Source organism: Macaca mulatta, chromosome 14, assembly GCF_049350105.2.
Source record: "Macaca mulatta isolate MMU2019108-1 chromosome 14, T2T-MMU8v2.0, whole genome shotgun sequence".
Classification (NCBI taxonomy): domain Eukaryota; kingdom Metazoa; phylum Chordata; class Mammalia; order Primates; family Cercopithecidae; genus Macaca; species Macaca mulatta.
This window is the reverse complement of record NC_133419.1, coordinates 106,723,034-106,746,659: the sequence shown is the minus strand read 5'-3', so window position 1 is coordinate 106,746,659 and position 23,626 is coordinate 106,723,034. Positions and strand designations below refer to the sequence as shown.

Below are 23,626 nucleotides of genomic sequence, written 5' to 3'. Positions count from 1 at the left end.
CTCACGGATAGGAAGAATAAATGTCATTAAAATGATTACATTGCCCAAAACAATTCTACAGATTCAATGCAATTCCTATCAAATTACCAACATTATTTCTTGCAGAATTAGAAAGAACAATTCTAATATTCATATGGAACTAATAAAAAGCTTGAATAGCCAAAGCCATCTTAAGCAAAAAGAACAAAGCCAGAGGCATCACATTATCTGACTTAAGACTATACTATAAGGCTATAGTAACCATAACAGCATGGTTTTTGTACAAAAATAGACACATAGATCAATGGAACACAATAATGAAACCAGAAATAAAGTCACATACCTACAACCAACTGATCTTTGACAATGTTAAGAAAAATAAACAAGGGGAAAGGATACTCTATTCAATAAATAATGTTGGGGAAACTGACTGGCCCTATGCAGAAGACTGGACTCCTACTTTTCACCATATACAAAAATTAAGATAGATTAAAGACGACATAAAATGTGAAAATACAAAAATCCTACAAGAAAACCTGTGAAAAACTCTTCTGGATATTGGCCTAGACAAAGAATTTATGACTAGGACCTCAAAAGCAAATAAAAAAACAAAAATAGACTAATGGGACCTAATTAAACTAAAGAGCTTCTGCACAGCAAAAGAAACAATCAACAGAGTAAATAGCCAACCTACAGAATGAGAGAAAATATTTGCAAACTATGCATCTGACAAAGTACTAATACTCAGAATCTATAAGGAACTTAAATCAACAAATAAAAACCAAATAACCTCATTTTAAAAAGAGCAAAGGGCATGAACAGATACTTCCCAAAAGACAACATACAAATAGCCAGCAAACGTGAAAAAATGCTCAACATCACTAATCATCAGAGAAAAAATTAAAACCACAATGAAATGCCATCTCACACCAGTCAGAATGGCTATTATTTAAAACTCAAAAAATAACAGATGCTGGTGAGGATGCGGAGAAAAGGAAAAACAGAAAAACTGCAACTGTTGGTGAGAATTTGAATTAGTACAACCCCTATGGAAAACAGGATGGAGATTTCTCAAAGAACTAAAAATAGAACTAACATTTGACCTAGCAATCCCACCACTAGGTATATACCCAAGGGGAAATAAATCATTTTGTCAAAAAGACACCAGCACTCATATGTTTATTGCAGCAGTATTCACAATAGCAAAGTCATGGAATCAGTCTTAGTGTCCTGAGAAATGGTAGTCCAAGGGACGAAAGCCTGATAGGCCATTCACGGACTTCTGTGTGGCAGGAAAAAAGATGGTGACCACCAGATGGAGTGAAGAAGTGGGGAGGTAAGGATGCTATCCCTTCTTGCCTAGAGGTAGTTGTCAAGGATTCAAAAATCTGGACAATTATTTGTTTATTTATTTATTTATTTGTTTGTTTTTCTCTCCCTCCCTCCGTCCTTCCGTCTCATCTATCATATCTATTGTCTACACATTTTCTATTATTTATCTATCCGTGTATGTATGTATGTATCTATATCTGTCCATTATCTATCATCTATCTATTATCCATCACCTGTCTACCAATTATCTGTCATTTATCTATCTTCCATCTATATTATCTACCCATTTATCATCTTTGTTTTATACCTGACTCCCTGCAAAGTGTAAACCAGACAATAGCAAGAAGACAACAAAAAGCATATTAAGGAAGTGAATTAATGAAGCCATAGGTATTAGCTCAGAGAAAAGTAAATCACACACACACACACACACACACACACACACACACACGCATGAACTTGTAGCTTTTGTAATTGCTTTCTTTTTGTTTTCTCTTAGTATTTAGTAAAGGTTCTTTTGAAAATATGAATATGCTTCAGTTTGCTGAGAGAATGAAGGGAGAGTGTTTTGTCCATTTTTTGGTGGGAATAAAATGTGTAGCAATAATCCTGCAGTTAGAGTCAGAAGTAATGAGGACTTGGAGCTGCTTGTCTTTCTGAATGCACCTTGGCTATGGTTTTGGAGTCTTCAGATTGTTTCTTTCCTTTCCTCTTCCCTCCCTCCCTTCCTCCTCCTTCTCCTCCTCCTTTTTCTTTTATAATGAAGTAGATTGTCTTCCCAACCAGCATATATGCATTGCTGTTTGGCTATCTAAGAAAAAATATATCAGTCTACTGGCAACTGAGCAAAATTGCTGTCAAAGAGGCCCAGGTATATGAGCTAACAGCTATTATATGCTGATCTTATTATATGCCAGGTATTGTGCTAAGCACATTACACAGATTATTGATCTAGTTTAGTTTTCATAACAAGGTTATGAGATAGATCCTATTATTAGCCTTATCCTATAGATATGAAAACAGGCTCGGGGGGTGAAGAAAAACTATTCGAAGCCATCCAGCAAATGTATGGTAGAGCTAAGATTTCAGTCATACAAACCACCTCTTGAGTTTGTCTTTTTCACCTTATACTCCTGCATATTCTTACACAGAGGTGTTTTAAATTTTATTAATTATCATAGTATCTATAGGAAAGGCAGTGTGATACTGTAACCCCTGGAAAAGCCCACACTTTGAATTCCACTTCTGTTACTTTCTAACCTTATACCTTCCACATTCAAAATGAGAATGAGAATGCTATGGTATCCAGCACATCTGGTTTGAATTCAGTAAATGATCACTATTATCAATTAAGTCACTCAACAAATATTTATTTCATGCCTATTATATGCCCGCTAATTTGACAGTTCATCAGTTACATTCTCATTTTGTTGATAAAGAAGCTAGACACCAGAAAGTAAGCCTGTGTTTCTGAAATGGGAAAAACACTGTCCATCAATCTCCAGCTAGTAAAATGTCAGTTGAACATTTGTTTGCTTCTATCAGAGTATAGGGCAGACCCACAGGCAGGCAAATGATTCCAATGTTTTCTAAAAGCCACAGTAATTCAACTATTGCATTAGCTGCTAATTGACGACATTATTATTTTCTTTCAACCATGGCTGAAATAGAAGGTCTGCCAAACCTTCTTTCATAGCGTTATCCACAGCTGCAGGATAAAGAGGCAAAGCTGCAGACTTCAGAAAAATCATCTGATGTAAAGTCTGGCTGATAAATAATAGTTCACATTTCTCAGAGTCCATCCTGTTCTTATGCTGAAGGTAAAGGAAAAAATTGCTATGTCTGATTATAAACTCTTTTCAGTTATGCTTTGAATGAATGGTGGGTGACTCAGTTAATTTCAGCTATGTCTGTTTTGCGCACAGGCAATATTTTTCCTTTCATATATTTTCTTATAATTTCATATAGAAAATTGATAGGATCTAGATTGTGAAGCAGTTTTCTCAGAAACATTTATTTTAGTGGCCATTTTGATTTCAGTTTCTATCCGAAGAATATAGTGGAACTGAGAGTTCCTGGGCAACATTGTAATAAAATTATTCACTCCATAGTCAGGAGGAAATCAGTAGTTAAGTGACTAAGTAAATAATGTCCCTGAGGGCAGGGGGAGATCAAGGGAAAGGCTTTCTACTTGTTAAAATGGGCTACTACTTTGCTTGGATTTCACAATGGTTAATTACCCCTCTCTAGAGTAACATCCAACTTGGTTTTTCTTTAATTTCTATTTGTAGTTCATACATCTTTTGGGGGAAAATAAAATGTTTAAAATTATAGGTATCAGATATCCTGATGACTATGTAAATTTACAAGTCTATCATCTTATCACTGTTTAATAAATGCTCAATCTTTAAGTTTTACTTAATTTAGGTAACATTTCTGCTGTATTTTGCATTTCAGGTTCATAGGTTGACTAAATCATATGAGACAGCTGTGGTGCAATTAATGGAAGGAACGTCAAATAGAATGGGGGAAATTGCTCCCTTACCATGTTGTAAAAATTGGTTAGTTAAGAAATTGACTTAAAGTATGTACTTTCCATGTGCATGTAGATAGATGGTAGAGTCAGACATGCTTAATGCAGAAAAGTTAAAAAACGGGAAGTGCAAAAGTAAAACAATGTCGCCAAGTTGATGGAATCTTAACTAGGGTCACTACACTTCAATAAAAACGTGCTAGACTGCAAATTCTGGGAAGCATGTCTACTCTCCATTCTGAAACTAACCAAACACCTAAATGTAAACAAGTCACTTTGCTTTCTGTATCCTAATGTTTAATTTCCTTTATGTTCTGAATGAGGCCTGAATGGTGTATGTGTGTGAGATGGTGGAGGATAGGTAAGAAACAGGTTCAGTTCATCTTTAATTATATATATCCAGAACATTTTGTAATTTTATATCTTTTTAATGATTGAGCCAGGTGTTCTCCTAGATGTAAATTAAATAATACTTTATAAAATAAAAAAATCTAAATGAGAACAAGATTCTAAGAATTTGTCTTGCAAATGGGACAAATGTCAACTGTTCCTTGTTGCTATTGGTGGCCATATTTAAATTATTTGACTGCTAGAGGAGTGAATATCAATACAGAGCAATGTGTTTAATGCTAGGTCCCCCTGATGGGTGCTGTGGGAGATGCTTAAGTAAATGGTCACTTGGTGGCGTTATTCCCTAAGTTGTTTATTTATTTGTGTATTTATTCTTTGCAATCAGACAGGCCAGAGCTTCAAACTTTTCTTTGAGAATTCAGATCTGTGAGATCCTGGCTAAATTACACTGAACCTCATTTTTCTATCAAAAATCTTTTTAAAGGCCAAATTAAAGCAATTATAATAACAAAAACAATTACAATAACATAAACTGGGTGCTAGAGGATAAGCAGGAGTTCAACAGATAAAGAATAGAGATAAGGACTCTTTTATAAGGTTAAAGAAAGAGACATTATTCCTGCCTTCAGTGAACTTGCAGTGTGCTAATGTTTTATTTGCAGTTGTGCCATGGGATGTTGGACAGTACTTGGTACAGAGGGGGTATAAAATAATAATTTGATAAATGAAAAAACAAGAATAAGTTCTATACTATGAGTACACAGGTACTCAGGGTAGTCTGAGAACCCAGAGACTATCAAAGTGGATATTTAGGGATAGGTTTCCAGAAGTGACTGTAACCACTGACTGGGATTGGATGGGGTAAACACCTCCTGATAGAGATAACAACCTAAACAAAGCTGGGAAAAGGAAAGCTGCATTAGGTGCCTGGGAATTAGTTTGATCTGAAGAAGGGATAGTTGTGGGGTGGAGTGGGAAAGACTGGAGTCAAGTAGGGACAAAATCTTAAAGGGCTTTGTGCATTAAGTTCAAGAGTGCAAATCCTTTTTCCTAAAATATTTAAGTAGAGCAGTGCTTAGGTTTTGAATGCTTACTCTGGAAGATGGTGGTAAAAACTGGGGCAATGACTCAGAGTTGGCACAATATGTCATTTGGAGAGACATTCAAACTCTGAGGAGAAGTGAGACACGTATTAGCAAGTGAGTTTGGAAAACCCATGGGGAATCAGGTCATGAAAAATATGATGTCTTTTACTGCATTTGCAGCCTGAGGCCAATAAAAAATTTAAGCAAACAATATCATCATACTTGTCTTTAAAAAATAACCGGCAGCTAAATGAAAGAAGAACTAGGAAAGAGTAAGTCTAGGGGCAAAGTAGGGAAGCAATTTTCTTACATGAATCTCTAAGAAACAGACTAGGATAAACCAACTGACAGGTAAGGTTTTCCTGCCTCTACTTCTCTGGGAAATTTTTGGAACAGAATTTAATCTATTGCGATATAATACGCTTTCACCAGTACCTCTAGATGATGGGTTTAATAAAACATACATGCACCCACATACAAATCCCATATAGGACATAGAAAAGAAAAAAGAATAGCAGCAATCTTTCATTTCTAACAAGTTTTACTCACACTTAATATCCAATTGTTAAATATAGTGGCAGAGATAAACACAGACAAATTTCAAGAATCAGGGCAGGGCATGCCCATTCAATTAGATATCAGGCATAGCTCATACTATTCAGATGATGTTAGCTCCCTGTGGACCCTCTTGGACCTTCTGCAGGTTCAGGCTTGAGTATTAAGGGAAAGGATTTCTACTTTTTTTGGCCTGGTTGGAGGTGAGACGCCAGCACACTGCAATAGCTCCAAAAGCTAAGATTAGAGGGGCATAGAATACATAAATGTATTCTCATTTTATCAGGATAGAATGATGAAGGAGATTGAATGGCTGTTAATTGAAGAAGAAAAGTTCAACTTATAATGACAAGACAATTTAAAATAATGCCAGAGAGCATTCACAACCTATTTGTATCCTTATTTACAAATAAATTGCCTATTATTTTGTTTAAGTACGTGAAATCTGCTTTCTGCATTTCAGCCAAAGAATTTAAAGACCATTAGGAAGCCAGTGTTTTGGTGACATTCCTTACTTTGTTTCTTGGTTTAAAAGATTATCATTTTTAAAGAATCTAAAGAACACCTATATTTAAACTCAGTTTCTCCAGAGAGTTAACCTTGTTTTTATTATTATTATTATTATTATTATTGTACTTTAAGTTCTAGGGTACATGTGGATAACGTGCAGGTTTGTTACATATGTATACTTGTGCCATGTTGGCGTGCTGCACCCATCAACTCGTCAGCACCCATCAACTCGTCATTTACATCAGGTATAACTCCCAATGCAATCCCTCCCCCCTCCCCCCTCCCCATGATAGGCCCCGGTGTATGATGTTCCACTTCCCGAGTCCAAGTGATCTCATTGTTCAAATAAGGGAGGTCCTTGACTTTTACAAAAATGCATGTTTGTAAATTCATGACCCAATTTCATGCATCACATATTGATGTCTGCTAAATTTCATTCTTCTCTTTTTGGTAAATATGGGTTGGACTTCATACCTTCTGCTTTTATATTCTACATTGTGACTACAGAATATTTTAAATATTCCAGAATATTTGTAACCACCCAATCACAAGTAAGAATTGTTATTGTAGACATCAGTTTTTACTAATACTGTTAAATCACCCTTGATGAGTTGGTTTAAGTCTAACAGTTCTCCATTAATTGTAAATTGTAATTGTAAATTATCAATGAAATGTTTTCTTGGTTTAATTTTTAGAATATATATTGCTAATATATAGACATACAACAAACTGTTATATTCACCTTGCATTCTGCAACCCTGCAGAACTTATTAGTTCTACAAATATATTTTGATTCCTTAGTATTTTTATATACATATAATCTTCTTTCTTTTCAATCTGGATGCCTTTTATTTATTTATTTTACCTAAATATCTGTAATAGAACCTTCAATACAGTGTTCAATGGAAGTGGTGAGAGGGGACACTCTTATCTTGTTCCTGATTTTAGGGGAAAATCATTCAGTCTTTCAACCTTAAGTATGATGTTGATGTCATCTTTCATTTTGATTCTGGATTAACTTCACATTTGAGAATCTTATGCACATAGCTCTCAAAAATAGTTGTTGATTGGCTCAATAAAATAAAAACTACTCTAGTGTTATAAGTAAGAGTCCTTTAGGGACAAATGAATAAGTCAATCTAATCCATATTAATACACTATATTATAATGTATGTCCATGGCAGTCACTGATCTGATCATGTATTACAAAGATATCAACCACATATAATAAAACTTGCTGATTTTTAGTGAAAGTGATGGTTCTAGTCCCTACTGCAAACAAAAATGGTTTTCTACTTCATATACTGGAACTCTAGATAACTTAAATACACTGCCATCTCCCAGGGCTGTTTATGATATCCTTTGGAGTGTTACAAATATTAATTCATTCCATCTTGTACTGATTTATTTATTTTAACTGCCCATGTCAACAACTCATTTCTGGAATGATAGTCTACATATTGATTTTTTTCCCCTCAATTCTATTGTTTGTAAGAATAGATGACAAAACCTCCTATTTGCTATAAAAGTCATTAGAGTCTCATTGTACAATTTACTGTACTTACAGATATCTCATAATCCTAAGTTTTTTCTCTTATAGTAATTAATATCAGAATACATTTGTCTTAAATTTTATATTTTTATAAAAAATAGTGAAACACTCTACTAAAACGGCCTACTAAAAGCAATGAAAAAGATAAGTCAAAATTTCTCAGTATTTTCATGATAATCCATTAAGTCGCAAGATTATACTTTATCTAAGAAGCACAATATAATAATGGTTCACTGTATATTGCTGTATTTTAATATCTCAGATCCACAACCAAACCCAGTTCACTAAAGACTGAAAACTCCTGTCTCAAAGTGGGACAGTCCACTTGCCATATGGAAAGAATGGGTAGATCTGAATCTCTTTTGCATCCTTCAGTTTCTTTCCTGTTTAAGCAAGCAAGATAGTCATAAAAAATAAAAAGGGCTGGACGCAGTGGCTCATGCCTGTAATCCCAGGACTTTGGGAGGCTGAGGCGGGAGTATCACGAGGTCAGGAGATCGAGACCATCCTGGCTAACATGGTGAAACCCAGTCTCTACTAAAAATACAAAAAATTAGCCGGGCGTGGTGGCAGGTGTCTGTAGTCCCAGCTACTCTGGGAGGCTGAGGCAGGAGAATGGCTTGAACCTGGGAGGCGCAGCTTGCAGTGGGCTGAGATTGCGCCACTGCACTCCAGCCTGGGCGACAGAGCAAGACTCCGTCTCAAAAAAAAAAAAAAAAAAGTGTCATAAAAATGGAAAGAGGAGAAAACATCCTTAACTTCTCCAGTGTAAATCACTTTGGGAATCAGGCCCTTAGGGCAAATGGTCCTTTATAATAAAGCAAGAGAGGATGGACCGCTCCATGTACAATCTACCTCCTACACTGCATGGTTAACAAGACGTATTCAATGAGCCTTGCCAAGATATCTAAAAGGATTTCTCTCAGGCCTTTAAGAATTTCATAAAAATGGATGTGCCTTGCTTGTTAGCCATTTGTATATGACATGTGAAAAGTTGACATAATTTTTAAAAATTTGCATTACTCTCATTTAAAAGATTTGCTTATATAGCCATTATATACAGTTATTCTTAAAATTAGAGAACATAGCTGTTAGTTTAGATCATTCTTGTAATATCCAAATATTGGCTATCTTTATCTATAAAGTAGCATTTATCATTTAGACAGAGAAAATTATTTAATTTGACAAGTGGTATCGTAGCAAAATAACCATTATTATTTCTTTTAAAGGTCTCTTTAGCAGATACCAAGCTAATCTGCATAAAATTATATTGAATTCTACTTATGAAATTTAATAATCATTATAATAAAATATCACATGTGTTATTAAAAGCTTAGTAAGTAATGTAGTCTATTTATTGAAGCATTATTTTAAGGCACAGTTAAAATAATCTTGTGTGCTTGAGCAATTCTTACGAAAAGTAGAAAATAAGAAGTTCTTACCAAGTTTGCAATGATATAATGGTAGCCTTTAACATGCTTTCCAACACTTACAATCTGTGAAGATATAAGAAAATAAGAGAAAAATGAATTTTAACTCACTGAAATATTATTTAAAAAATATTAACTATTTTAGCATAATTCCATGTAGAATCATCATGGGAAAATGATAGGTTTTTAAAAAATAAAAGTCACGTATTCTAGTTAGAAGAATTGATAAGCCATATTCAAAATAAGTGGTGAAAAGTACCACTTTTATTTAAATCACATTCTATCAACCTCGTTCAGGAAATGTTATAATCTCCTTAAAAAGAATGACAATGCTATGAACCAACATTTACATATGTTTCTCATGAGAATGCATCAACGTAGAAACTTAACATGATTTTCATCCGAAGTATTTAGATGTACTTCACTTATTGATAATTTATAAAAACAGAAGATAGGCTGCTCGGTGTCTTCATAGGGTAAGAATAATCATCTCTGAGTAGGTTGAGTAGCAAGCAAGGTTTTTCTAAGGCACAATCTATTTATAGACATCTCTGATGCCAGAAAATATTCAGTGAATTCTCACCTGTATATAAATACAGTAGTGTTTTCTTATAATTACAAAAAGAAAAAAAAAATATCAAAAAGGTTTTCTCTCTGTTGGATTTTTTTTTTTTTTCTGAGAATGTTTTCAGAAATGTTTAGGAAATTAGACACTCAAACATCTTTTAAAAAATACTAGAGATCTTTTAATAGTTCAGTTTTATTTTTGCATTAGAGATTACAACTCTCATTCTCTGAAAAACTGAAAATTCCTTCAACAAGAGAAAATCTAATTTCAGTTACTAATGAGCAGCTTTGTAACTTCACTGGTGTCGTCAATGATAACAGTGAAAGCCACAATTTTCATGTATGTTCATTGTCAAAGACAAAAATTAAATTATTTTAAGCATTTTAATATCCCATACAAGCAATTCGGTGTAATTGAGTGACTTTTGTACAAAATATAGGAAAACCCTTTTAAAATCAGAATATGTGATGGACATAGAGAGTAGAAAAATGGTTATCAGAGGCTGGGAAGGGTAGTGGGGGTGGGAGGGAGGTGTGAATGGTTAATGGACACAGAAAAAAATAGCTGGAAAGAATGAATAAGACATACTATTTTATAGCACAACAGGGTGACTATAGTCAATAATAACTTAATTATACATTTTAAAAATAACTAAAAGGGTGTAATTGGATTGTTTATAACACAAAGGATAAATGCTTGAGGGGATGGTTACCTCATTTTCCATAATGTGATTATTACTCATTGCATGCCTGTATCAAAACATCTCATGGACCCCATAAATACATATACTACTATGTGCCCACACAAATAAGAAATAAAATAAAATAAATAAAATCAGAACATATGAATTGTGCTGGAAAAGAGTTTTGTATACATGGCTATTGGTGAAATAAAATTTCTTCTCATCTTATGTTTTTGTTTTGATTACATTCAAGACTTTCTGTTTTAAATGTTCTCCAGTTTCAGTACAAGTTGCTTAGATTTTTACTTTTTAATTTCTGTTCATATTGTTTAGGATTTGTTGTACTTCCTGACTATGAGGGTTGATTGCCATTTAACCATCCTGGGAAATTCACTGCCAATCTCTCTTAAAATCACCCTCCAAAGATGTTTTCTGTTTGCTTCTAATAGATACTGCAACATTGGTATCACTGGCCTGGGGCCAGTTTTATGATAAGTTCTCAGCTTCTAGATTCCCAGACCACAGTGTGTGGTATAAATTCAAAATACAATCTGTCTCAAGAACAAGGCTGTAATGACAAATTCTGAAGGAAGATACTTTCCTCACTACACTAAGCCTAGGCCAAGGCAGAAAACACTTAGTTGACTCTGTACAGGTGACAGAATTTTTTCAACTATACCCTTTTATTGGGCTGTTGGCCTTCAATGGTCTGGCTTTATGTATTGACTTGACTGAACACAAAGCTTCTGTTCTTGGGAAAGCATTAAATGCCCAATTAGCCTACCCAATCTGGCAATTTCCTTCATCACAGCTGCCTGTCATTTTTGGGCGCTGAAGATTTTCTTTACTTTCTTGGAAGTTCAGCTACACATTTATAATATTTTATATAACCTTTCTCCATGTTTTATATTGCCAGATTTACCTAGTCCACAATTTATCTAAAATAGAACTTTCCTTGAGAATCTTTCCATGAAGATGAGGACAAGCAGCAAATAGATGAGATTGTGGAGAAAGCTCGGTTTGTGAAATAGCTGAATTAGGTGTCATATTGGGCAATCTAGACTTGAGTAATTTAACATAGGTGGAGCAGGATGGAGCCATCTTATTCTCTGGGAATCTCCAGTCTAGCTTGTGCAAAAGATAATTATCAGGAGGATGCTTGATGGTACTCAGCCAGGAAATGGCATATTCTATTATGGAGTCTACTACAGATTCCTGCTATTTGACTTCAGCAGGGGTTGTTGCCACTCAGCAATCCATTATTTATCTCTTGCTGATTCACTATATGTTTTTCTGGTGTGGCTATTTAAGCCTTTTTGCACTCTCTCTAAGCCCCTGTCCCCACCCTGCCTCTTATTTCTTAACACTCTCAGCTTGTGATTTCTTTGTGACTACAGTCAAAAATGTGTCAGTTTTATTTTAAAAATCCATTTTAAGTGCAAATTCTTGTAAATGTTAAAAAGATGCGGAACCAGTAAAAATTCTGCACTGGGTGTCTCCATAGAGAACTCATTGTCCATTCAAGATTGTTTAGCAAAAAACTATAATAAACTAAAGCTTATACAACGAATTTTCAAAGGGTGAGGACTTATAATACCACAAGGAACTGACAGGGACAAAATTCCTGGCATGAAAGGTCTTGCAGAGCTCCATATGCATCAACATTCTGGAAACTAAGAGCTTGGGGAGTAGTGATCTGGAGATTTATTTACCTGGCTGGTGATGCTAGGGGCATCAGTATCTCTGCTGAGCCAGATCCTGGCTGAGAAAAAAACAAATGTACTGCACAAATGCTGTGAAGTTCTCACTGCCTTCGTTTCTTTGTGAAAAAATTCGATTTACAATCCATTGAGTGGTATCCTGTAAATAGGGTGTTGCTTATTTTTAAATGATTGTGTAAAACTGAAAGTGTCATTTGTGATTTCACATGGCTTTCATCCTCTCAACAAAAGTGAAGAATATCTTCTGTAAAGAATAAATTTGAATGAGTTGACTGTGGGTGCAGACTAAACTTTGTATCTCCTATGTAATTGCTCTTTTAAAAATATGTAAATAGGGAAAAGAAACAGTTTGAGTTGAAAGATAGGAATATAAAATGGCACTGTCTTCACACAAGTGTGGTTGGCTTAGTTGTCATGCGAAAACAATGCCCAGGGTGAGTACTTGGTTGCAAAATTAATTATGGTCTTTCCTAAAGACAGAAAAATGTAGGGGCAGAGAATCTGCATATTTTATATTTTTAAAAGAAACAGAGGGTGCAACTAGACTAAAAATAATGATCAAGTGTCTGTTTAGAGTTTTGTAGAATAGGTTAGAAAGGATCAATCATACACTCTCAACGATGATTATCCTTACCAAAATAATGTGTTTAAGAGAAGTCACTACTTGATTCTTGTCATTACTTTTTTTCCCCTGTGTGCAGGTTTTTGTTTTTGTTTTGTTTTTGTTTTTTAAGAAGCAGAGAGTTGTTTAGGAATATCCATGGTGCTGGTCAAATAATTAAGTTCTATAATCAGGCAATCAGGCCTATGCATATTAATAAGGTGAATGCCAGGTACAATCACTGTAATTTTTAACTGTTTTATTAACAAATTATGGCATACCAATCTTCAAGAATGCAACTTCCAAATCCTTAGTCTTTGATGGAAATTGGAGAAAATGAATCAGGACACTTTTCCATATTGACTTCGCTTTTCAGTTCACTTTAGTTCAACAAATGTCAATGGAGTGCTTCCTACCTATAGGATTAAGGCTAAGAGATTTAATGATTATAAAGATAAGTCTGTCAGTGCTGCTGTTACAAGGGGGTTTATTATCTCATAAGGGGATGAGACTCACAGAAATGGCTAAAATACAGAGCAGAATAAGGGGAATGCAGTGGTTTCAAGAAGTGATATCACTTGCTTAAGAGAACAAGGCAGACTTTTAAGAATGAATAGACTAGTGTCTATTCATTATAGTATCTATAAATATTGACTCAAGGAATGAATAAAGAAGTTAATCAGGGTACAAATGTTAAAAACACTAATATATTAAGGTCAATATGAGACTTGCAAATTAATGATAGTTTGGCCTTTAATCCGCAATCAGATTTTACTTCGATCCTTTACATATCAATGGTTTATAAGGTACTCAGGGGTCTTTCTATAAAAGTTGCTGTATATTATTTCTAACTATTACTACCAGGCTGTGATCATTCTATTGAACATGGTCTTCCAAGTAAAGACATACAATGACACACTAGAATAGAAATAATTGGTTTTTCTCTTAATTTGATCTTATAAGTCAACTGGAAATTTCTCTCTCAGTTGTTTTCATGCTCCAGAGAATTCAGTGACATGGAGAAAATGGCACAACATATTCAGAGGTGTTAGGGCCATGATACTGATAAATGTTGTAAACTTATTGTCATGAGGGCTGTCACTTTCACTAGTCCTCTTTTTCTACAGAAATTCCAGACTCCGAAATGTTCCCCAAATGTTGACTTTCAAAATGCTTTAAAATATTTTATTGCAGATAAAAACAAAAGCTTTAGTATCACTTCAGTTCTATCAAAAGAAAAATATAAGGCAAGGGGCTTTTGCACACAAACAACAGACTTAAACTACAACCTTGTAAGATAACAGTAGGACTTCAGTTTCAGTGCTGTGATGTAAAATGGGGTAGGAAAAATAAAGTACTTCAGACCCCAAAATACTAAGGCCGTTTAGTGTAGGATGAGATTTAGGAGGAGGCTAGGTAGTGTAAATTCTTATCAGATATTTTAAAGGAAATGATATCCCAATGCACATACACATTTGTGTGTGGGTCTGTGTGTGTATGTGTATGCAGGGGCGTGTGTGTGTGTGTTTGTGTGTGTGTGTTTGTGTGTGTTTATTTTCTTCTATATTTAGAGATGTCAGAAATTTTATGGAAGTTTCCAATGAGGAAGAACTCTTTTTTGGAGGAAGGAAAGAGAAAGAAGAGTTTCCCATAAAGAGAATGGCTGCCTCTCAAAGTAGTGATCTCTCTGTCTCTGAAGTTCCTAGCAAAGTCTGACTGATTTTCAGTGAAAGATGTTGGGATAGGGTGGTCCTTTGGGTGACAGAGTCTTGTAAAGCCATACAGTCCGATGTCTCTATGGTCAGTCACCGGGATAGATACTATCAATGTCTTGCCCTATCTGTTCCTTTGTCATCTCAATGCATACTTGCTCACCTTCCAACTGCCAGCACCTGAATTTCCTTGCCTCAAGGTTTTCTGTGGTTTACAGAGCTGACATTGCCCTTGGAGAGGGAAGAGTTTAGAAGTGCCAGAGCATTAATGCCCTCCTTCCCTGCAGCCCACATACAATTACTGACAGGAGTTGGCGCATAAGTAATCCAACTCCCTTGCCCCACAAGTGACATGATTCCTAAGTGTTCTACACTAGCCTCCTCCAGTAATTAGTTTGTACTAATTCCAAATGGGATTAACCCCCTGTCACTCAGATGTTGATCTGCTTGACAAATGCGTCTTTCATTGACTGCATTTCTCTACTCCCCTTCCAGCCTGTTCTTTACCTCCCAAACAAACAGTTTGCACACAGTCTTTGTTTTTAGGTCAGCTTCTGGGGAAAATCAACTATGACAGTCTCCAAGTGAAAACTGAACCAATGTAGTAGTGGAATTGATAATGTAAAAAAATACTTTAGTTGGCTAACTATCCCAAGCTTTTCATCTCCGTAGCATAATACATTTATATCATATTTAAATACTCTCTAGGTATAATTAAAAACTCAGGTTGCATAAGATACGATACCTCTATTTAGACATCTAAATTGTTGAAAAAAGTTTACTCTCTCACATAGGCTAATAGTAATGATTCGGTGTCTTTAGTAAATTATTTCTATTTCTAACAAAATTTTCACCTTCAAAGTGTCTTCACTTGTGAATATCTATTCTTAGTACTGGTTTTTTATTATTTCTTTTTCTGACTTTATTCCAAATGTTAAAAAAAAATGACCTTTTCCATCCTTTCAGGTCACAGATTTTAGATCACTTTATATGCACTTCACCCCAATTTTATTGGTTAGCAAATTGAGTGCCCTACAAGAGATATGGTTTGGATAGGGTCCTACAACTGTAGAGTGAAAAGCAAGTGCTGAAATTCAGCTGTTTGATTCCTGGTCCTGTGTTCATTCCATGCCACCCCTTTATCCCATCATGGAACTGCCAGTGGCTATTGAAAAGCACTTGTAGATTATTATATCCTTCTCTCTGCCTATAATGGTGGTTCTAAAATTCTGCATCTATGAGCCTTGGATAATATGATTCTCATCATCTCAACTATGAACTATTCTTAGCACAGCTCCATTTTGATTTAATAGCATTTTAATTTAGTGATTTCAAATATTTGCAAAGAGATGTAAATGATTGTATGGCATTTGTGATTATGAATTTGAAGCACATGTAATAGCTTGAAAGAACCATTAGAAGCAAGCCCTTGTAAAATTAAAGAGACATTTGTAAGAAACAATATAAATATAATTCTAATAAGGTGTAGGTGGAAGGGGTAATTCCTTCCTTTCATAAACAATTACATTAAATAAATATAGTCATTAAGTGAAGAAGCTGGAACTCCAGCTGGGTCTTTTGACTATGGTTTCCATACTGTTTTCACTACACTGTGTTCCCTTCTTTAGACCACAGGAATTCAGACTTATTTTTGGCCAATATGAATATATCTTTCATAAGAGAAAAATGAACAAAATATATACCTGTGAGAATAACATTGTCTATCTATTAGATAATTGATGAATACCAAACCTGTTTAAGAGAAATCCAAGCTTTCTCATAATGAAACAAGGACACAATTATTTTTCTTACAAATAACCTCTTGTCTGAACATATTGCTTATTTGAATAACAGTATATACACAAAGTGTATCTAGTTCCATTTTGCATGGGGCTAAGACAGGGACATACAGGTGGAGAATTATCAGGTAAACTTTAATGCATCCTAGTCTGGGTTTACAATTTCTTCATATATGCATAATAAAGCAAATTAGCAGAAAAGCTTAAATAACTTGGATTTAGTTTTGTGTAGGTTGTACTTTTCCAAATGTATATTTAAAATGACAGTTCATGTACATATCCTAAATGTAATGCAAATCCAACTCAGTCCAATAGATAATTTTATTTATGTAGAACAAGCTCAAAGCAATCAATTAAAAATTAAACTACTGGGGACCTCGGCAAGATGACCAAATAGAACAGCTCCGGTGTGCCACTCCCAGAGAGATCAACACAGAAGGCAGGTGATTTCTGCATTTCCAACTGAGATACCTGGCTCATCTCACTGGGACTAGTTAGACAGTGGGTGCAGCCCATGGAAGGTGAGCAGAAGCAGGATGGGGTGTCACCTCACCTGGAAAGTGCAAGGGGTCAGGGAACTCCCTTCCCTAGACAAGGGAAGCTGTGAGAGACTGTGCCGTGAGGAATATGCATTCTGGCTTGGATACTACGCTCTTCTCACAGTCTTTGCAACCTGCAGACCAAGAGAATCCCTTGGGTGTCTACACCACCAGGACCCTGGGTTTCAAGCACAAAGCGGGGCGGCCATTTGGGCAGACACTGAGCTAGTTGTAGGAGGTTTTTCTCATACCCCAGTGGCACCTGGAATGCCAGTGAGACAGAACCATTCAATCCTCTGGAAATGGGGCTGAAGCCAGGGAGCCAAGTTGTCTAGCTCAGTGGATCCCACCCCCACGGAGCCCAGCAAGCTAAGATCCACTGGTTTGAAATTATCACTGCCAGCACAGCAGTCTGAAGTCAACCTGGGGCACTTCAGCTTGGTAGGGGGAAGGGCCTCTGCCATTACCTCACATTGTAAACAAAGCCTCCTCTGGGAAGTCTGAACTGGGCGGAGTACACCACAGCTCAGCAAAGCTGCTATAGCCAGACTGCCTCTCTAGATTCTTCCTTTCTGTACAGGGCATCTCTGAAAGAAAGGCAGCAGCCCCAGTCATGGGCTTATAGATAAAACTCCCATCTCCCTGTGACAGAGCACCTGGGGGAAGGGGTGGCTGTGGGCGCAGCTTCAGCAGAATTAAACACTCCTGCCTGCCGGCTCTTAAGAGAGCAGTGGATCTCCCTGCACAGCGCTTGAGCTCTGCTAAGGGACAGACTGCCTCCTCATGTGGGTCCCTGACCCCCGTGCCTCCTGACTGGGAGACACCTCCCAGTAGGGGCCAGTAGACACCTCATACAGGAGAGTCCCAGCTGGCATCTGGCAGGTGCCCCTTTGGGACAAAGCTTCCAGTGGAAGGAACAGGCAGCAATCTTTGCTGTTCTGCAGCCTCCGCTGGTGGTACCCAGAAAAACAGGGTCTGGAATAGACCTCCAGCAAACTGCAGCAGACCTGCAGAAGAGGGGCCTGACTGTTAGAAGGAAAACTAACACACAGAAAAGAATAGCATCAATATCAACAAAAAGGACATCCACACAAAAAAAGTCACCAACATCAAAGATCAAAGGTAGATAAATCCATGAAGATGAGGAAAAACCAGTGCAAAAAGGCTGAACATTCCAAAAACCAGCATGCTTCTTCTTCAAAGGATCTTCTTCTCCAAAGGATCACAACTCCTTGCCAGCAAGGTAACAAAACTGGACAGAGAATGAGTTTGGTGAATTGGCAGAAGTAGGCATCAGAAGGTGGGTAATAACAAAGTACTCCAGGCTAAAGGAGCATGTTCTAACCCAATGCAAGGAAGCTAAGAACCTTGAAAAAAGGTTAGAGGAATTTCTAACTAGAATAACCAGTTTAGAGAAGAATATAAATGACCTGATGGAGCTGAAAAACACAGCATAAGAACTTTGTGAAGCATACACAAATATCAATAGCTGAATTGATCATGTAGAAAAAAGGATATCAGAGATTAAAGATCAATTTAATGAAATAAAGCATAAAGAGAAGATTAGAGAAAAAAGAATGAAAAGGAATGAACAAAGCCTCCAAGAAATATGGGACTATGTGAAAACACCAAACCTACATTTGATTGGTGTACCTGAAAATGACGAGGAGAGGGGAACCAACCTGGAAAACCAACTTCAGCATATTATCCAGGAGAACTCCCTCAACCTAGCAAGATAGGCCAACATTCAAATTCAGGAAATACAGAGAACACCAAAAATACTCCTCGAGAAGAGCAACCCCAAGACATGTAATTGTCAGATTCACCAAGGTTGAAATGAAGGAAAAAATGTTAAGGGCAGCCAGAGAGAAAGGTTGGGTTACCCACAAAGGAAAATCTATCAGACTAACAGTGGATCTCTCTGCAGAAACCCTGCAAGCCAGAAGAGAGTGGGGGCCAATATTCAACATTCTTAAAGAGTAAAATGTTTAACCCAGAATTTCATATCCAGCCAAACTAAGCTTCATAAGTGAAGGAGAAATAAAATCCTTTACAGACAAGCAAATGCTGAGAGATTTTGTCATCACCAGGCCTGTCTTATAAGAGCTGCTGAAGGTAGCACTAAATATGGAAAGGAAAAACTGGTACCAGCCACTGCAAAAAACATACTCAATTATAAACACCACCGATACTATGAAGAAACTGCTTTAACTAATGGACAAAATAACCAGCTAGCATCATAATGACAGGATCAAATTCACACATAACACATTAACCTTAAAGGTAAATGGGATAAATGCCCCAATTAAAAGACACAGACTGGCAAATTGGATAAAGAGTCAAGACCCATTGGTGTGCTGTATTCAGGAGACCCATCTCACATGCAAAGACACATGTAGGCTCAAAATAAAGAGATGGAGGAAGATTTACCAAGCAAATGGAAAACAAAAAACAGCAGGACTTGCAATCCTAGTCTCTGATAAAACAGACTTTAAACCAACAAAGATCAAAAAAGACAAAGAAGGGCATTACATAATGGTAAAGGGATCAATGCAACAAGAAAAGCTAACTATCCTAAATATATATGCACCCAATACAGGAGCACCCAGATTCATAAAGCAAGTTCTTAGAGACCTACAAAGAAAGTTCAACACCCACACAATAATGGTGGGAAACTTTAACACCCCACTGTAAATATTAGACAGAGCAATGAGACAGATAATTAACAACAATATTCAGGATTTGAATGCAGCTCTGGACCAAGTGGACCTAATAGACATCTACAGAACTCTCCACCCCAAATCAACAGAATATACATTCTTCTCAGCAACACATCACACTTATTCTAAAGCTGACCACACAATTGGAAGTAAAACACTCCTTAACAAATGCAAAATAACAAAAATCATAACAAACAGTCTCTCAGACCACAGTGAACTCAAACTAGAACTCAGGATTAAGAAACTCACTCAAAACCCCACAACTACTTGGAAACTGAACAACCTGCTCCTGAATGACTACTGGGTAAATAATGAAATTAAGGCAGAAATAAACAAGTTCTTTGAAACCAATGAGAACAAAGACACAATATACTAGAATGTCTGAGACACAGGTAAAGCAGTGTTTAGAGGGAAATTTGTAGCACTAAATGCTCACAGGAGAAAGTGGTAAAGATCTAAAATCGACACCCTAACATCACAAGTAAAAGAACTAGAGAAGCAACAGCAAACAAAATCAAAAGGTAGCAGAAGACAAGAAATAACTAAGATCAGAGCAGAACTGAAGGAGATAGAGACACAAAAAACCCTTCAAAAAATTAATGAATCCAGGAGCTAGTTTTTTGAAAACATTAACAAAATAGACCACTAGCCAGACTAATAAAGAAGAAAAGAAAAAAGAATCAAATAGACACGGTAAAAAATGATAAAGGGGATATCAACACTAATCCCACAGAAATACAAATTACCATCAGAGAATACTAGAAATACCTCTATGCAAATAACTAGAACATCTAGAAGAAATGGATACATTCCTGGATACATACACCCTCCCAAGACTAAACCAGGAAGAAGCAGAATCCTTGAATAGACCAATAACAAGTTCTGAAATTGAGGCAGTAATTAATAGACTACCAACCAAAAAAAGCCCAGGAACAAAAAGATTCACAGATGAATTCTACCTAAGGTACAACGAGGAGCTGGTACCATTCCTTCTGAAACAATTCCAAACAATAGAAAAAGAAGAACTCCTTCCTAACTCTTTTTATGAGTCCAGCATCATTCTGATACCAAAATCTGGCAGAGACACAACAAAAAAAGAAAACTTCAGGCCAATATCCCTGATGAATATCAATGCGAAAATCCTCAATACAATACTGGCAATCCGAATCCAGCAGCACATTTAAAAGCTTATCCACTATGATCAAGTCGGCTTCATCCCTGGGATGTTACGCTGGTTCAACATATGCAAATCAATAAACGCAATCCATCACATAAACAGAACCAAGGACAAAAACCACATGATTATCTTAATAGATGCAGAAAAGCCCTTTGATAAAATTCAACACTGCTTCATGCTAAAAACTCTAAATAAACTAGGTATTGATGAAATGTATGTCAAAATAATAAGAACTGTTTATGACAAACCCACAACCAATATCATACTGAATGGGCAAAAGCTGGAGGCATTCCCTTTGAAAATTGGCACAACACAAGGATGCACTCTCTCACCACTCCTATTCAACACATTATTGGAAGTTCTGGCCAGGGTAGTCAGGCAAGAAAAAGAAATAAAGTGTATTCAAATAGGAATAGGAAGTTAAATTGTCTCTGTTTGCAGATGACATGGTTGTATATTTAGAAAACCCCATTGTCTCAACCCAAAATCTCCTTAAGCTGTTAAGCAACTTCATCAAAGTCTCAGGATACAAAATCAATGTGCAAAAATCACAAGCATTTCTTTACACCAATAATAGACAAAGAGCCAAATCAATAGTGAACACCCATTCACAATTGCTACAAAGAGAATAAAATACCTAGGAATCCAACTTAAAAGGGATGTGAAGGACCTCTTCAAGGAGAACTACAAACCACTGCTCAAGGAAATAAGAGAGGACACAAACAAATAGAAAAACATTCCATGCTTATGGTTAGGGAGAGTCAATATCATGAAAATGGCCATACTGCCCAATGTAATTTATAGATTCAATGCTATCTCCATGAAGCTACCATTGACTTTCTTCACAGAGTTAGGACAAACTACTTTAAATTTCATATGGAACCATAAAAGAGGCTGTATAGCCAAGATAATCCTAAGCAAATAGAACAAAGCTGGAGACATCACACTACCTGATTTCAAACTATACTACAAGGCTACAGTAAATAAAACAGCATGGTACTGGTACCAAAACATATATAGATAAATGGAACAGAACAGAGGCCTCAGAAATAACACCATATATCTACAACCATCTGATCTTTGACAAACCTTACAGAAACAAGCAATGGGGAAAGGATCTCCTATTCAGTAAATGGTGCTGGGAAAACTGACTAGCCATAAGCAGAAAACTGAAATTAGACTCCTTTCTTACACCTTGTACAAAAATTAACTCAAGGTGAATTAAAGATTTAAATGTAAGACCTAAAACCATGAAAACCCTAGAAGAAAACCTAGGAAATACCATTCAGGACATAGGCATGGGCAAAGACTTCATAACTAAAACACCAAAAGCAATGGCAACAAAAGCCAAAACTGACAAATGGGATCTAATTAAACTAAAAAGTTTCTGCACAGCAAAAGAAACTATCATCAGAGTGAATAGGCAACCTACATAACGGGAGAAAAGTTTTGCAATCTATCCATCTGACAAACGGCTAATATCCAGAATCTATAAGGAACTTAAACAAGTTTACAAGAAACAAACAACCCTATCAAAAAGTGGGCAAAGGATATGAACAGACACTTCTCAAAAGAAGACATTTTTGTGGCCAAGAAACATATGAAAAATAGCTCCTCATCACTGGTCATTAGAAAAATGCAAATCAAAACCACAATGAGATACCCTCTCACACCAGTTAGAATGGCAATCATTAAAAAGTCAAACAACAGGTGCTGGAGAGGATGTGGAGAAACAGAAACACTTTTGCCCTGTTGGTGGGAGTGTAAATTAGTTCAACCATTGTGGAAGACAGTGTGGCGATTCCTTAAGGATCTGGAACTAGAAATACCATTTGATCTAGCAATCCCATTACTGGATATATACCCACAGGATTATAAATCATTCTACTGTAAATACACATGCACACATATGTTTATTGCAGCACTATTCACAATAGAAAAGACTTGGAACCAACCCAAATGCCCATCAATGATAGACTGGATTAAGAAAATGTAGCACATATATACCATGGAATATTATGCAGCCATAAAAGGATGAGTTCATGTCCTTTGTAGGGACATGGATGAAGCTGGAAACCATCATTCTCAGCAAACTAACACAGGACATGGATGAAGCTGGAAACCATCATTCTCAGCAAACTAACACAGGACATGGATGAAGCTGGAAACCATCATTCTCAGCAAACTAACACAGGAACAGAAAAGCAAACACTACATGTTCTCCCTCATAAGTGAGAGTTGAACAATGAGAACACAGGGAGGGGAACATCACATACCGGGGCCTGTTGGGGGGTAGGGGACTGGGGGAGGGATAGCACCCGGTGAAATACCTAATATAGATGATGGGTTGATGGGTGCAGCAAACCACCGTGACACATGTATACCTATGCAATAAACCTGCGAGTTCTGCATATATATGTCAGAACTTCAAAAAGAAAAAAAATGACATACCATTTTAAATCTAAGATATTCCTGTCAAAAAATTCTCAGTAAATTAAAAAATAAAAATTAACAATTCATTTATATACAAAAAATTAAACTATTCACAGCATAGTACAATGGTATTTACATTTTGTGGTATACTTTTTGAACATAATAATTCCAAAGGTAGTAGTATATACAGTTAATTTTGTTTAACCAGAAAGTCAAATATCTAATTTCTTGAGATGTCTCTAATTGGACATATCATCAATGAGTAGATATCTATTCTTGAATTATAAAGAAAACTTGATGGGGACGGTGGTGATGGGAATAAGTTATCTTCAAATATCACATACTGT

General features: G+C 36.2%; 1 protein-coding gene across 7 annotated transcripts in view; it reads right to left on the bottom strand.

Moving 5' to 3' along the window:
• GRIA4 (glutamate ionotropic receptor AMPA type subunit 4) overlaps positions 1-23,626 on the bottom strand; it is a 372,806-nt gene that overhangs the window by 85,966 nt on the left and 263,214 nt on the right. For all 7 annotated transcript variants that reach the window (XM_015115585.3, XM_015115581.3, XM_077964932.1 and 4 more), the window contains one exon: positions 9,340-9,393. In XM_015115585.3, the coding sequence (XP_014971071.1) occupies positions 9,340-9,393 (54 nt within the window). The remainder of the gene's footprint in view (positions 1-9,339; positions 9,394-23,626) is intronic.